We start from the raw sequence: 14,598 nt of genomic DNA, 5'->3' as shown, positions 1-14,598 counted from the left end.
TGAGTTAAAATATACAAAGAAAAACATATCATGCTCCCCCCCCCCCCCCCCCAAATAAACAAAATAACAAAACAAGACATACAAACCACATATATATGAATATTTCCCGCTTGGTTAAGCAGCCCACACAGGGCGAAGGCAAAATCAATTAATTTTGTTCTTGGACAAGGCAGTAAGCATATAATAAATGGAAAGCAGTATGTTGTGGACATAAAAGCCTCCGCATTGATCCCCCTTCCACCAATCACGAATCAATAACACACCATGAACTGAACAAATGTGTTAAAATTTTATTTATGAAAATATTAGAACGACTGACATGTGTCAAGAGTCTATAAAAAAGTAAAATATATCACAATTTTTTTTTGTCTTAAAAATAATGTAAATAATATATTGTTTATTGGACGGACAAGCTCATTCAATAAAATATAATAAATAACATTTCAAAAATATTTTGAGTCATAGCATAAAAAATGCATTAGATATGATCACAGTTAAGTCTTTTTGATCGTCCAACTCAGTGATTCCTTAGATTTATGGATTCATTGTTAAAAAGTTGACTATGAATTATTATATCAATGTTATCAAAAAAACGTCACGTCAAGACCTAGACAGTAATACGTATTACATTTAATTTCCGTATCTTAAAAATATATAAAACTGATGTCATTTTAAGTAATTCAGATAGGTTTATACTACAATCTGAAAGTCAGATATGGAAAATTATCATTCTGGTATCGAAAAAATCTAGGAAATCAATAAGTTGAAGATTGCACACAAACATAAAATGAAAATTATGATGAATTTAAAATATGATATCAATGCGAGTAATAACAAATTAATAAATGATTCAATAATTTGTACAAGTAAAAGATAAAATTTCAACAATTATTTAATTAATTTAATCAAACTAATGCTAATTACAAACAATTTTATATCGATGTAAGCTAAAAAAAAAAAAAACACCAAAAAACAAAAAACAAATATGGGGTCGTAAAAATACAAAATATAAACAATAAATAACAATCTTTGTGTAGTTAATCAATTGCTTGTTAAAAATTACCTTTAGCTAGATTTGAAAATTAGATGTAATGTAAGGCTTGTTTTCAATTAAAAGGCACACTTGAACCATTTTTTTTTCTCGAAAAATTCAAAATATTTTTTTCTCATTTTAAATCATACAAATATTTGATTTCACATGTGTAATTAATATAATAATATTATGCATACAAAATATCACAGATCATTTTTTACTTTTCTTTTGTTGTTTTGGTTGTTTGGGAGCTGGTGCGCTGGTTTCATCAGTCGTTAGGGTAAGTGGTTTGCTCGGGTATTGTTGTAAGTCCTTTAGGAGATCATTGATGCGATTTTTCTCCATATCAAGCTTGATACTCTCAGCTTTCAAAGTGCTCAGCTGACTCTGTATAGCCTAAGGATGAAAACAACAACAATATATAAATGCTGTAGACATTGTGGTAAATTATCAAAGGATAGTAAGCTGACCACATTGTTTATACAATGCAATCCATATGAAACTAAAGTATTGTTCAGTTAGGAGGTTTGCATTATCCAATTGTAATGAAATACAGTGGAATCCTGATAACGTGAAAGCGCTGGATGAGACAGATAAGTTGACTTTATCCATTATCGATGGAACACAGATATAGAACTGAAAATGTGGGACCAACAAAAGGTGTTGACTTTATGCGGATTCCACTGTAATTGAAATGTGTGGGGTATTAAACATTTGAATACAGCATTAAATAGATCCAAGAGTAAAGTCATCAATGAAATTGAAGAAAAGAGTGAATGGACCAAACAAAAACAGAACAAAAAAACAAAACAAACAAGAACTGGTGTGCTTATTAAATATCATGTATATTTGAAAATCTATTTTCAGTGCTCAGTGATACACTTTCCAATGCCAATGAGCCAAAGCCAGAGGAGCATGTCAAAATTGATTAAACTTATGAAATCAGTTATCAGGGAGGAAGTCTCTATCAATGCAATAGTTAAAGTTAATGACATCACAAGAATGTTTAATTCTGGTGGTGTAGATGAAACAAAAACAACTGTCCTATTAATAGAATTTGCAAACACTCACACACCCTTAACGTGATGCCCTAGTTTGACATCATCCTAACTGAAAGTAGAGTTTACACAACCATTACTGGCAAACAGAACAGGACGCCATTTTTAACTTCTTCGAATCCAACAAATAAAAGCCTGCAATTTCAAAGTCTTTTCCAATATTTTAAGAGTCCCCATCATAATATCAAAAGATTTACATTTTAGTTTTGCACTTGCCAATGGTTTCCCTTCATCTTTTTTTTTTTATTGTTCCAATTTTATGTCTACCAAACGCTTATACTGACATTTCGCTGTGGTGTTGACGTAACTGTTCTACACTGTTATTAAGTTTTGCTCAAATTAAATTGAAAACTCACTATCTTTATGGATCAATAAAATGTAATTGTTTAATATTTATTAATTTTTGTTTGTTTGGTGTGCTGATGAAGGGTTTATACTTGACAGTTTTACTTCAATTATACAATTATTTCCCGAATTTCCAACTAATGCACCCCCCTCCCTCAAACCCTTTCACCATCCTGCCTTTTCCATTTTGATAACATTCAATCTTAACGAGATCCTCCAAGTATATTCATTAAAAGTAATGCTACTTTAACAGTGTAAATTAAGATCAAATTAGTGAGTTTCCACCAAAATTTAATCTCACATATGTGCTATACCTGTATTTTTTCCTTATGTACTTCATGCTCCTTGCCCTTTGCATTGTCTAGGAGTTGCATTTGTGAAGAAAGTTCTTCCTCCAGAAGTCGAGCTTGTTCACCACTCTTCACTAGATTCATACTCACTTGTGCAAAGTCTGAGCTCAGTGTATCGATTTTGTCCTGTAGATACAAATTACAAAAGTAACCAAAATCCTCAGCAACTAAGTTCATCAAACTAACGCCAAGTCTGTATTCATTGTACATTGGTACTTAATATATAAAATCCAGGTTTAAGCAAGTAATAATTTGTTAAACTGATTCAACTTCATAATTCTTACATACAGTAATGGGAATAACAATACAAAAACAAAATAAATTTCCAGACATAAGTAATAGATATATACAACCAGAGAAATGCATAGGATTAAAAACTCTGAAAAATTGTTCAGAGAACAGTCTCTCACCTGAGTATTGTCTGTTGTTTCTTCTTTATGAGTTTGTGGCTGTGATTGATCCAGAAAGTTTTCGAATGATTGGTATAGAGCATTCCCAGTCATGTTGGCCATAACGAAAGACATAGGAGCTTCATCACTTGTCGAGGGTTTGGCTGAAAGGAAAGAGAAATCAAATGTATAAAATTAAGAGATTGCAACTTGAAATTTTGTCCCACACATAAACATTCGCCGCAGACAGTATTAGCATTGGGTAATTATAAACTGTTTGTGAAAAGAGACTCATGGTTCTTCTGGACTATTTTTATTGTAAATCACGGAAGGGTAAACTTAGAAATAAATTCTTCTCTCAGATCAGGACAAAGCCAACAACCATCAAGGTGATCAGAACGAGACAGATGATATATTTACACATTTACAGAATGAATGATGTAGAATCGGATCTAAAAGTAAAAGGGAAAATATAATGGAGAAGAGGTCAATGAAAGACACATCTGTAAGAGATCTCTATAACTATAAGAAGTGGTAGGAGGGCGAATGTGAAATGTGGATCATAAAATAGGGTTGGAGTGACATGACCAATGAAATGTGCATCAGATCTGACACTTTATTAATAGTATAAGAAAGAATTAGGTTAGTCAATTTTTATGTACAAATTAAAGGAGGTGGTATAAAATTTAGTATTGCTACTCTATCCATGTCAAAATTTTTGTGGAAACAAACTTAACCCGTTTGGCTCCAATCTGTCCAACCTCAGTTACTGGCTACCTGCCTTGCATTTTTAAATATTCAAAATGTTTATTAAGATAAACCGTATCCCAATAGAATTCCAGTTAATTGAACGTTATGACTGGGTACTAAAATATTCCTAGTCTGCTCAAGATTTAGGTACAGTTGTTTCTGTTTAAAAGCACAACAGGAATTTTTATCGATCTAGGAATTAGGCTCTGAAGTGCAATTATACAGAGATACTGAAAACATGGCCAAAACACTTGTTTGTGTGTCTTGTATGCAAAAAAAATTCATAGTTCGACTACCACGACCCTTACACATGATATTAAGATAGTGAGATCTCACCTGTAGAGAATTTGCTGCTGAGGGCAGCCAGTCGTTCGTGCGCTCCCTTGTTGGATCCCTGGGCCTTTGCTTGATGCACTTTGTCCTCTGTGTCACCCAGCATGGCTTGGAGCTTGTTAAGGGATGCAAAGTTGGATTGCTTGGCAAGTCTGAGGGAAAACAAATAATTAGATTTTAAAACTGACCTTTTTCTCATCAAATTCACTTTCAATACAGTAAGTTTTCCTCACATTCGTTTATAAACCTTTCCAGTGTTTTTCAACATCTAATTTGCCAAGCAACAAGGTCAACATACAATTCAAATTTTAGCTTTTGTTTCAATACTAAAATGCCAAAATAATAAAAATAAAAGTGTGAGACACCATGACCCATCTCCTTTTATTCCAATTTAATCGACAAATAACACTTTGGTGTTTGAAAAGTCTAATTAATGATTTCTCAATGATTAACTATTAGCGTGTAAGAGTAAAATAAACCCGTCCCCCCCCCCCCCCCCCAAAAAAAAAAAAAAACAACAAAAAAAACCCAAAAAAAACCCCAAACAAACAAACAAAAAAACAAACAAAATAAAACAAACAAAAAAAAAAAACAACCCAAAAAACCCATCAAAACAACAACAAAGCTGCAACAAAAACAAATTAAAATAAACATCAACAAAACAAAACAAAACAAAAAAAAACCCAACTAAACAACAACAAAAGACAAAAAACAAAGATACACATAATGAGCAATTAATGCGTTATTGCTCTTGTCAACTTTATTCTGATGATGTTTGGTCGATAAGTGCTCAACTGAGAGTATGCTGTTCAAGAAACGTATAATTTAATATAATTTAAACTGATGAAGCATTACTGGGAATCTATAGAAATTTGACGGGTTCTCCATTGTTGCCAAATTTACTGGTGTCACTGTATGCTTTCTCATATCAAAGCCAGAAAACCGGCATGTTTAGCAGGATTGATAAGGATACAGGTTGAGGATTGTTATAAAACTCCTAAAACCACAGCCACATTTACTCAGTGATATCAGCTATTGGTCATGTCGTGAATGCATGATAAGAAACAAGAGATATTGATGTCATGACAAATATGTAGCTATCTTATCAATGGCTATGTTTCCAATTGCAATGAATGATACAAAAGAATACTTATCATTTTGTATATCATTGAATTTAGTAATGCTTTTTTTCAACCATTCTATCTTCATAATTTGATTTAAGTTTAATTATTCAATTTTAATGGGCGATGCATTGCAGCTATTTCTCAGAACATTATGTGAATTCTAAATGTAAAAATTTATCAAAGGGGTTTATCATATCAAATAAACCTTTCAGCCACTCGTTCCTGAGTGAGTTTAGCTCCATCTCTCATTGTGTTTGGTCTCAGCTTGACTCCTAACAATTCTTCCATCATTTCTGTCTTTGCATCTTCACTGGGACTTCCATCGAACATAGCTTGAAGCATCTGGCTGGCTGCAGCTGGCTCAATGTGCACTGGTGGTTTGTCATCTTGCTCTGGTCTTTGGATCTTTGACAAGAAGAAGTCGTCACAGAGAACTGTGAGAGCCCGTTGATATTCACGAACAAAGTCCGGATTTGTGTCATCCCGTAAATCACCTGACAGAATACAAACAAATATAATCATTTTCATGTTGTTTTCACACATTATCTTATAGCTATATAAACGAATAGCATTTGAAACTTTAACTATTGGCACATTAACGTTATCCTTAAACTGACACTGACACATTTTGCATCGAGAGACATTTAATCAATTATTGTTGGGAATAAGCTAAACTTTCAGTTGAGATAAACAACTAAAATACCATTACTAAAGAATGAAAGTGAACACCAAATTGCTAGAAGCTGTGATTATGAAAAGTTTTGAGCAAAAATAATTATAAACAGCTTCGAAGAGAACCAAAAAACAAACACTTATTTGATTGTGTTAGCAGAAGAAGGATTTTGAGGTAAAAAAAGGTTTTGTTTAGGTACTTTGCTAGTTGTTTTTTAAAAAACGCTATTATAATAATTTTTATTCAATACCCTTCAACTAAAGAGTGACTGATCTGATGTAGTCATGCTATTAAATCACTGCGTATTATGTATGTAATTTTCAAAGATTTAATTAGAAAAGAATTTAAGATATAAAAATGTCTTGCATATATCATATCAAAATTCTATCTATTACTGATAGAATCAATTTCATGTATATAAAATTAAAAACAAAAATCAAAGAATAATTTTCTTATAAGTAAATTAATGCTATTCAGTAACTTGATTCTAAAATAAAGATTCACGAAGGTATCATTTTATGAGCTGAAAATCACATACCAGATTTAATGTGTGCCAGGCAGTGGCTCAAGATGAGAGAGAATTCTCCGACATTGTCAAGTCGAGCTTGACGGAGATACAGGATTCGGTTATTGGCATCAAATGAGAATGAGTTGTGATAACAGTTTTTGGACAGCTGCGGATTTGCTGGTACAGTTTCAGCCAAGAGGATAGTGACAGGAGGATGATTGCATCGACGACTTATCAAGTTTGCCACAAATGAACCAAATTTGTACACAACAAATGCTCTTGCGTTGAGTTTGTTGAGGTCAACCGGTTTGAGTTCTTTGTCACCATCCCATTGAGATTCCTTGTCATCTACAAAACCATCACCTACAAATAAAATAAATAACATTTAATCTCATTCTTAGTGTTTTTTTCACGATTGAAGGATAAGGAAAGGAAAAGCCATGCAGTTTGAATTTTAAAAACAAAACTTTTAAATAAAAAGTATTTCTTGAGTTCTATATCTAGGTTAAAAAAATATCCTTCACTATACTAGCTTTAACTCATCAAAATCAAGGTCTGAAAGACTCAAAAACTCAATTCTCTTACCACTTGAAACACCAGGTGCAGATTTAAAGTTCCCATTCGCCACAGTATTTTTCATGTCCTCTAGTTTCTTGTAGAGTGGAGAGGCCATCAGCAAATTGATGAGTTCAGCTTCATTCAATGGTGCAGCCATATTGTATGCACTGGGCATGGGTTTGTCTGGCTGATCTGATCCACCAGTGACTGGTTGGCTGCTCTCCATACTGGCAGCCACAGGTTGTGCTTTCGTCTGAGTGATCAAGTTGTCTTCATTCAAGGTTTCATTGATCTTCAATATCTGGGGACATGCAAAGAATTAAAAGAAAATAAAAATTATTTGCAATTATTTTTTTTTTCTTTTTCTGGTAGTAGTGAGTGTGTTTTACAAAAAATGTATAAAAGGAATGCGTTTGTCACCGACTCTGTCTTTTAGTTGTGTGCAACACAGTGAATACTATTATAAGGGCAACTTAGATGTAAAAAACATTTCTCAAGGCAAATCACACTGGCTCACGTGAACGCTTAGATGAAAGACAATCCCATATGTTTCCGTCCTTGTAATTATCATTTTGTCACCAATCAAGGGACTGAATTGGCATCAAACGCATTCACTCAATAGCTCATCCTTAATTCCACATATATCTTCATTACGTCGAGTTGGAATAGAATTAAAAGTCCAATTATTTTATTATTCCTATTAGGCACACCAACCCTAATAAGCAGCCTCCAACCCTCTTAAACCGCAATCCCTTTAACAACTCTTTTTAAATTAAAAAACCCCCCGCAAAATACAATAAGCCATACACTTTTTCAACTGGCCCATACTATCTGTTATCAAGTAACATATGCCACAAACTTTTTTTTGTCACTTTGACCCCAAGTTGACCCTTTTGAACTACTTTGTTTTATTTATGATGATGGTTATTGATAAGGTCAGGGCTATGTACTAATTCAGGTCACAGCTCCTATTTTCTTCAATGTGCATAAAATGCACAAACTCATCCTTTGGACTCACTTTTGTAAGTGCATGATGCACTTTATAGAGAAATAGAGAGTTTCACTTTAAAAAAAAAAATATGTTTATATATCTACTCCAGCATTTTACCTCATCTCCAAGCATTCTCTCTCTTTCATTTCTTTGGGCAGATTCTAATTCTCTCCTTTGGTCTTCAAGATTGTTTTTAACGTCAGCTTCATGATCTTTCAACTTCTCTCCCTTCTTTTTCTTTAACTTGTCCTGCAAATTACTCTGCATTCGCAGACGATCAGCTTCCATCTTGGACACAATCTGGTTAACTGCCTTTTCATGCTCCTTTATCATCTGCTCTTTCTCCTCCTTACTTCCACCATTAGCCTGGATTTTGTCTAATTCCTCCTGAAAAATTGTCAAGAATAAAAGTATAAAAAATATGACATTTTAAAAACATAATAAGATTGTACTTTTTAAAAATAACATTGCTGAATCAATCTTTAAAACAATAATTCTGGACTTTAAACACTTGACTTAAAAATATAGATTCACAAAATTGACGAGGCATGAGAGTTTTTTGCGGGTTTTAAAAGAAGTGAAGTAATGTAATAAGATAAATACTGATAAAACACACACACACACACACACACACATATACATATACACACACACACACACACACAAACACACACAATAAAATAAGCAAAGAAGGTTTTGTGAATCATAAAGCAAAAGAACACGTAAGATCGACTAAAGTAGCTTATGGAGTGTTATGCCACTGAGTACCTAGAGGTTTCATTGGACAGCAAAATGTCATGGAACCATCATATGGACAAATTTGTCACAAAGCAAACAACAAGCTAAACTTTCCCCAGTATAACTTTTCATCATGTTCCAAGACAATAAAAGAACAATGCCATACCACACTGGTAAGACCAAGCTTGGAATACAGCTGCAGTGTGTGGGCCCCAAGAAAGCCATAAACCGGTTTTAAAAAGTCCAACAGTGGGCCTGCACATTTCTCCATAACAACTACTATAACAGAAAAAGTGTATCCAACCAAACACTGATGCAAAAAGTATTCATATAAAAAATACCAACCAACAATGAATCAAACTGTTGGTCGTTCTCGGTGATAAACATCCCAAATACCCAATTCGGATGTTTTGGTGATGAATCTTTCAGTAAATTTGGACACAGACCTGGAATATCTTTCCTCCATTTGTGAGTCTCATTATTAGTCTTGAGAGTTTAAAAGACTTTTGAAAAAACTCTTAAGAAAAAAATATTTGAAGCATTTTTTGTTGTTGTTGACATTTTAAAATATTTTCCTTTTTGTATGTGTGTAAGTAGATATTGTGCATTTTAAGTGTTTCATTAGTAGTAGTAGAAGTAAGCCTCACAGTCTGAATGAAGCTTGCTGAGAATTGTGTGATTCAGTCACATATTTAAAAAAACCTTGATGAGCAACGCTGCTTTCTCTATCCAAGTTGTTAATTGTTTCCATTGGTCATGGTCTTGGGCCAGAGTTTTGAGGCTGTCAAGATCTTGTTGTGACTTTAGTACGGAGGGTACTGCAGTTTTTCTTAGTTCTTCAGGGATTAATTCGGCCTCATCTGAATATATAAATTTCTGTAGAGAGGTCCTGGTTCAGGGTAGTTACTATTGATGTTGGTGGTTTCCCTACATATTTGTTGACATGAAGGAAATATTCTGTCATTGCAGTTTGGACCCCGTGTGGTGTCCGGGGTCCCTCAACTGAGAGGGTCAAGAATAGCCCAACGCCAAGCCAGCGTGTCGTAAAAGGCGACTAATGGTGTGTGATTCCCCCATCTTTGAGTCACCTGGTCCTCCAGGTTGGGGGTTGGCAAAGGGTTAACACCCCTTTCCGTTAAACTCAAACCGTTACAGAAACACAGACAGACAAACTAAATCCTTTTTTTAGCTTGGGCGACCGAAGAGTTTCTGGAATTACAGAATTTATGAAGGACAACAGACAAAGCCGAAAGGACTCTGCTGACCCGATGACGTCTTCGCCAAACAAGCAGCTTCGAATTGCGTCGTGGAACATTCGCACCATGTATGAAGCAGGAAAAAGCTCTCAAGTTGTGACTGAGATGAGAAGATACAGGCTGCATATACTTGGAGTAAGCGAAACCCACTGGATACAATCCGGACATAAACACCTCAAGTCTGGGGAGAAGATTTTATATTCAGGGAGAGGGGACGGGATTCATACACAGGGAGTAGGAATAATTCTAAGCAAGTTTGCCCAGAAGTCACTGAGAGGATGGGAACAATGCAGAGAAAGGATCATCATGGCGTCCTTTACAACACGGAGTAAGAAGATCAGCATGAACATTGTACAGATCTATGCCCCAACAAATGATGCAACAGATGAGGACAAAGATACATTTTATGGTCTGCTACAACAAGTCATTGACAAGTTGCCAAGGAAAGACATCAACATATTGATGGGAGATGCTAATGCAAAAGTGGGACAGGATAACGTAGGCTATGAAGGTATCATGGGACGTCATGGCATGGGAGAAATGAATGATAATGGAGAGAGATTTGCAAATTTCTGTGCATTCAACAGTTTGGTGATTGGAGGATCAGTGTTCCCCCATAAGAGGATCCACAAAGCAACTTGGGTCTCACCAGATGGTGTGACAGAGAATCAGATTGATCATTTTTGTATCTCTCGTAGATTCAGACGTTCATTGGAAGATGTGACAGTACGGAGAGGGGCAGATGTTGGATCAGACCACCACCTGCTATTGGCAAAGCTTAAGCTCCGACTCAGAAAACACGGGGCCAGATCACATACAAGAAGAAAATTCGAGGTGAATGCACTTGATGGGGAAAAGAATGAGGAATTCAAACTACAATTGAGTAATAGATTCCAACCTCTTACTGAGCTCGAGGAGGACATAGATGTAGAGTCACATTGGGCAAAGATCAAGGAAGTCTACATAACAACTTGCCACGAGGTATTGGGGGTAAAGAAATCGGAACATAAAGAATGGATAAGTCCAACCACCTTGGACCTTATTGAAAAGAGGAGAACAAGGAAGGAACAAGTGAATGCAAGCCGAACAAGGGCTTCAAGACTGGAGGCACAAGAGCAGTATCAAGCCACAGCTAAGGAAGTCAAAAGATCTGTGAAGAAAGACAAGGAAGCATTCATGAACAGACTTGCAGAGAAAGCAGAAGCAGCAGCGACTGGAGGACACATGAAGATCCTTTATCAAACTACCAAGACACTTGCTGGAAAATATGGGAAACCAGAGGTACCAGTCAAAGACAAAGATGGGAAAACTATTTTTGGAAAAGAGGCTCAATCTGAACGATGGAGGGAACATTTCAACTGCCTTCTGAACAGACCACCACCAGACAACCAGCCAGAAATTTTGCCTGCAAGGAATGAGCTACCAATTAGCTGTGATCCACCATCGATAGCAGAGATTGTGGGTGCCATTAACAAGATGAAAAGGGGGAAAGCTGCTGGACCAGACCAGATTCCACCGGAGGCTCTAAAAGTTGATGCGAAAAGAAATGCTGAGGCCCTGCACCCACTATTTGAGAGAATCTGGAATGACGGGATATTCCCAAAGGATTGGAAGGAAGGACATCTTATCAAGCTTCCAAAGAAAGGGGACCTCAGTAATTGTAATAATTATCGAGGCATCACTCTTCTTTCTATCCCAGGAAAGGTTTTCAACCGTATTATTTTAGAGAGAATTAAGAATGCAACAGATGCTAAACTGCGGGACGAACAGGCAGGTTTTCGGAAAAACCGTTCAACCACCGACCAGATTGCCTCTCTGCGAGTCATAGTAGAACAGTCTATAGAATGGAACTCTCCTCTTATTGTCAACTTTCTGGATTACGAGAAGGCTTTCGACAGTATTGACAGAGCAACATTGTGGAAAATTCTGGCACATTATGGACTCCCTGAAAAGATAGTAAACCTCATTAAGGAAATGTATGAAGGATCAAGTTGCAGGGTTGTACATGAAGATCAGCTTACTGACAGCTTTGAAATTAAGACTGGTGTCAAGCAGGGATGCTTGCTCTCACCATTCCTGTTCATCCTTGCCATTGATTGGCTAATGAAGGAAACCTCCAAAGGGAGAAGAAATGGGATACAGTGGACCCCCTGGACACAGTTGGATGATCTGGATTTTGCAGATGATCTGGCTCTTCTGTCCCACACCCAGGACCAGATGCAAGCAAAAACCACAATTATAAACAGCCTCTCGGAATCAATTGGTCTAAGAATTCACCCTGCAAAGTCAAAGGTCTTGAGGATAGGTACGCGTCAAAGGGAGCAGATCAAAGTAAAAGATCAGGAACTCGAAGATATAGACACTTTCTGCTATCTCGGAAGTATAATTGACAAGGATGGAGGCACGGAAGCAGAGGTGAAAGCACGAATAGGAAAGGCACAGGCTGCATTCACATCTTTGAACAGAGTTTGGAGAACTAAAGATATCTCCCTTCAACTAAAGCTAAGACTTTTTAACTCAAACGTGAAGTCTGTCCTACTGTATGGATGTGAAACTTGGAACGCATCACAGACATGTATAAGGAGGGTACAGATTTTCGTAAACAGGTGCATGCGTAAGCTACTCAGAATAAAATGGATGGATAGAATAAAAAATGAAGAAGTATGGAAAAGAGCACAGCAGAAACCAGTGGGAGAGGATATAGGAAGAAGACGATGGAGGTGGATTGGACACACGCTTAGAAAGAATGACTCAACTATAACAAAGAAAGTATTGGACTGGAACCCTAAGGGCAGAAGATCAAGGGGAAGGCCACGAGGAACATGGAGAAGAATTAAAGAAGCTGATATACAGAGAAGTGGTAAGACCTGGAATGAGATAAAAAAGTTGGCTCAGGATAGAGAAGGATGGAAACTGTTTGTCTGTGGCCTATACCCTGACCCAGGGTGAAAAAGGCAATGATGATGATTGCAGTTTGGACTGGGATGTTATCTTCTCAATGTAAGATGTGACCAAACAGCCTCCATCACTGTTCCTTTATTATTGTACTTAGGTGTTGGACCCTTGTTCTTTCATAGAGATCAGTATTTGTAATTGTCTTCTCTGACCAATAGATTCCGATTACGAGACGCAATTGTTTGCGGTGGTATGAAAAAAAGTGGCTTAGGAGAAAGACGCTATATAAATCTACTACCATTACCACCATTACATTTCATGGACCTACAAAAAAAAAAAAAACAAAAAAAAAACACAAACAAAACCTAATCCCCCCCCCCCCCCCCCTTTCCAATAACAAAAAACTCCCAAAAGACCAACAAAACAAAAAAAAACAAAACAAAAGCAGATGCAGATCACAAACCTTTAACTTTTGTTTTTTCTCCTTCACCAAATCATCCTTACGCTTATTAAGGGCTTCAATGTTGCGTTCATATTTGGCCTTTTCTTGTTCTGTTTCAAGTTCTAGGCTCTGTGCAAAAGATGCCATTTCTGCTTCAAGTCTCCTTGTCTCTGACTTCTCGAAAGCTGTAATAAATAGTATTCAAAATGTTGATATAGTTTACAGATACATCTCAATGCATTGAAAAATGATGCCAAAATTGTGAATACTTCATAAACAACGTTTATGATCATTCATTAAAATTTTTGAAAAGAAACAAGAAAATAGACATACCATCTGGCCAAAAATAAATTAATATTAAAAAAATTCCATCTGTTAACAAAGAATCTTAGGACAAAAAGGTAAGGTATTTGTCATCTTATATCACTCAAAAATTTTGCAACCATAGTAATGGAAACTTATGTTTTGGGACTCATGACGTGAGATTCTCTTTGATAATTTGTCAAAAGAACAATGTGACAATGCTGTTTGATACTGTAAACACTCATGACTCTGAGAAATTCTGCTCACAGTAAGAGGTCTGGACTCTGATCAGTGGTATTATGTTTCAGTGCAGGAGTGCGACCCCTTTAACAGCAAAACTTACAAGTGTATGGCTTCAGGGATATTGTTATTTTTCCCCATCCTGCGCACTGTGCAGATCTATTCCCGTCCAAATTTCATGTATTTTCTCCCTCAAAGCAACATCTATGAGCATGATCGATTATCTCTCTGAAATTTATCGCCAATTGAAGTAATATCTACAGTAAAGTTAGATGGACAATAAACATTTCTTTTACAGGGAAAGACCGATTTGTTTTCACCATAGAGATGATAAAAATAGCAAAGTAAATCAGAAGGTTGACATTACTGGTATTTTGCTATTATTAATGAAAAATTAATAATACACAATTTTTACCATCTTGCTCTCTCTTCATTTCTTCCTCCTTTGCCTTCCTCTGTTTGTCTAACTCAGCTCGAACTCTCTCCAACTCTCCAGCAGCGTCCTCTGAAGACTTGACAGCATCATTATCAGGGTCGAAATTACGTAAGGCTTCGGCAAATTCCTGAATTAAGATTGATAAACAGAAACATTTTTTAAATGTTCAAGATGTT

General features: G+C 35.9%; 1 protein-coding gene across 3 annotated transcripts in view; it reads right to left on the bottom strand.

The window, feature by feature from the left end:
• Nucleotides 1-267: 267 nt before the first annotated feature.
• LOC144964930 (uncharacterized) overlaps nucleotides 268-14,598 on the bottom strand; it is a 163,990-nt gene continuing 149,659 nt past the window's right edge. For all 3 annotated transcript variants that reach the window (XM_078899728.1, XM_078899726.1, XM_078899727.1), the window contains 10 exons: nucleotides 14,402-14,549; nucleotides 13,465-13,628; nucleotides 8,230-8,499; nucleotides 7,149-7,422; nucleotides 6,594-6,926; nucleotides 5,588-5,876; nucleotides 4,262-4,410; nucleotides 3,197-3,339; nucleotides 2,751-2,912; nucleotides 268-1,429 (listed from right to left, as the gene is read on the bottom strand). In XM_078899728.1, coding sequence (XP_078755854.1) covers nucleotides 1,244-1,429; nucleotides 2,751-2,912; nucleotides 3,197-3,339; nucleotides 4,262-4,410; nucleotides 5,588-5,876; nucleotides 6,594-6,926; nucleotides 7,149-7,422; nucleotides 8,230-8,499; nucleotides 13,465-13,628; nucleotides 14,402-14,549 — 2,118 coding nt within the window. In that variant the 3' untranslated portion in view covers nucleotides 268-1,243. The remainder of the gene's footprint in view (nucleotides 1,430-2,750; nucleotides 2,913-3,196; nucleotides 3,340-4,261; nucleotides 4,411-5,587; nucleotides 5,877-6,593; nucleotides 6,927-7,148; nucleotides 7,423-8,229; nucleotides 8,500-13,464; nucleotides 13,629-14,401; nucleotides 14,550-14,598) is intronic.

The sequence above is a fragment of the Berghia stephanieae genome, chromosome 2 (genome assembly GCF_034508935.2).
Source record: "Berghia stephanieae isolate SIO BIC M18660-M18661 chromosome 2, UCSD_Bste_1.3, whole genome shotgun sequence".
NCBI lineage: Eukaryota > Metazoa > Mollusca > Gastropoda > Nudibranchia > Aeolidiidae > Berghia > Berghia stephanieae.
The sequence above is the reverse complement of the archived record's forward strand: the minus strand, read 5'-3'. Positions and strand labels throughout refer to the sequence as shown.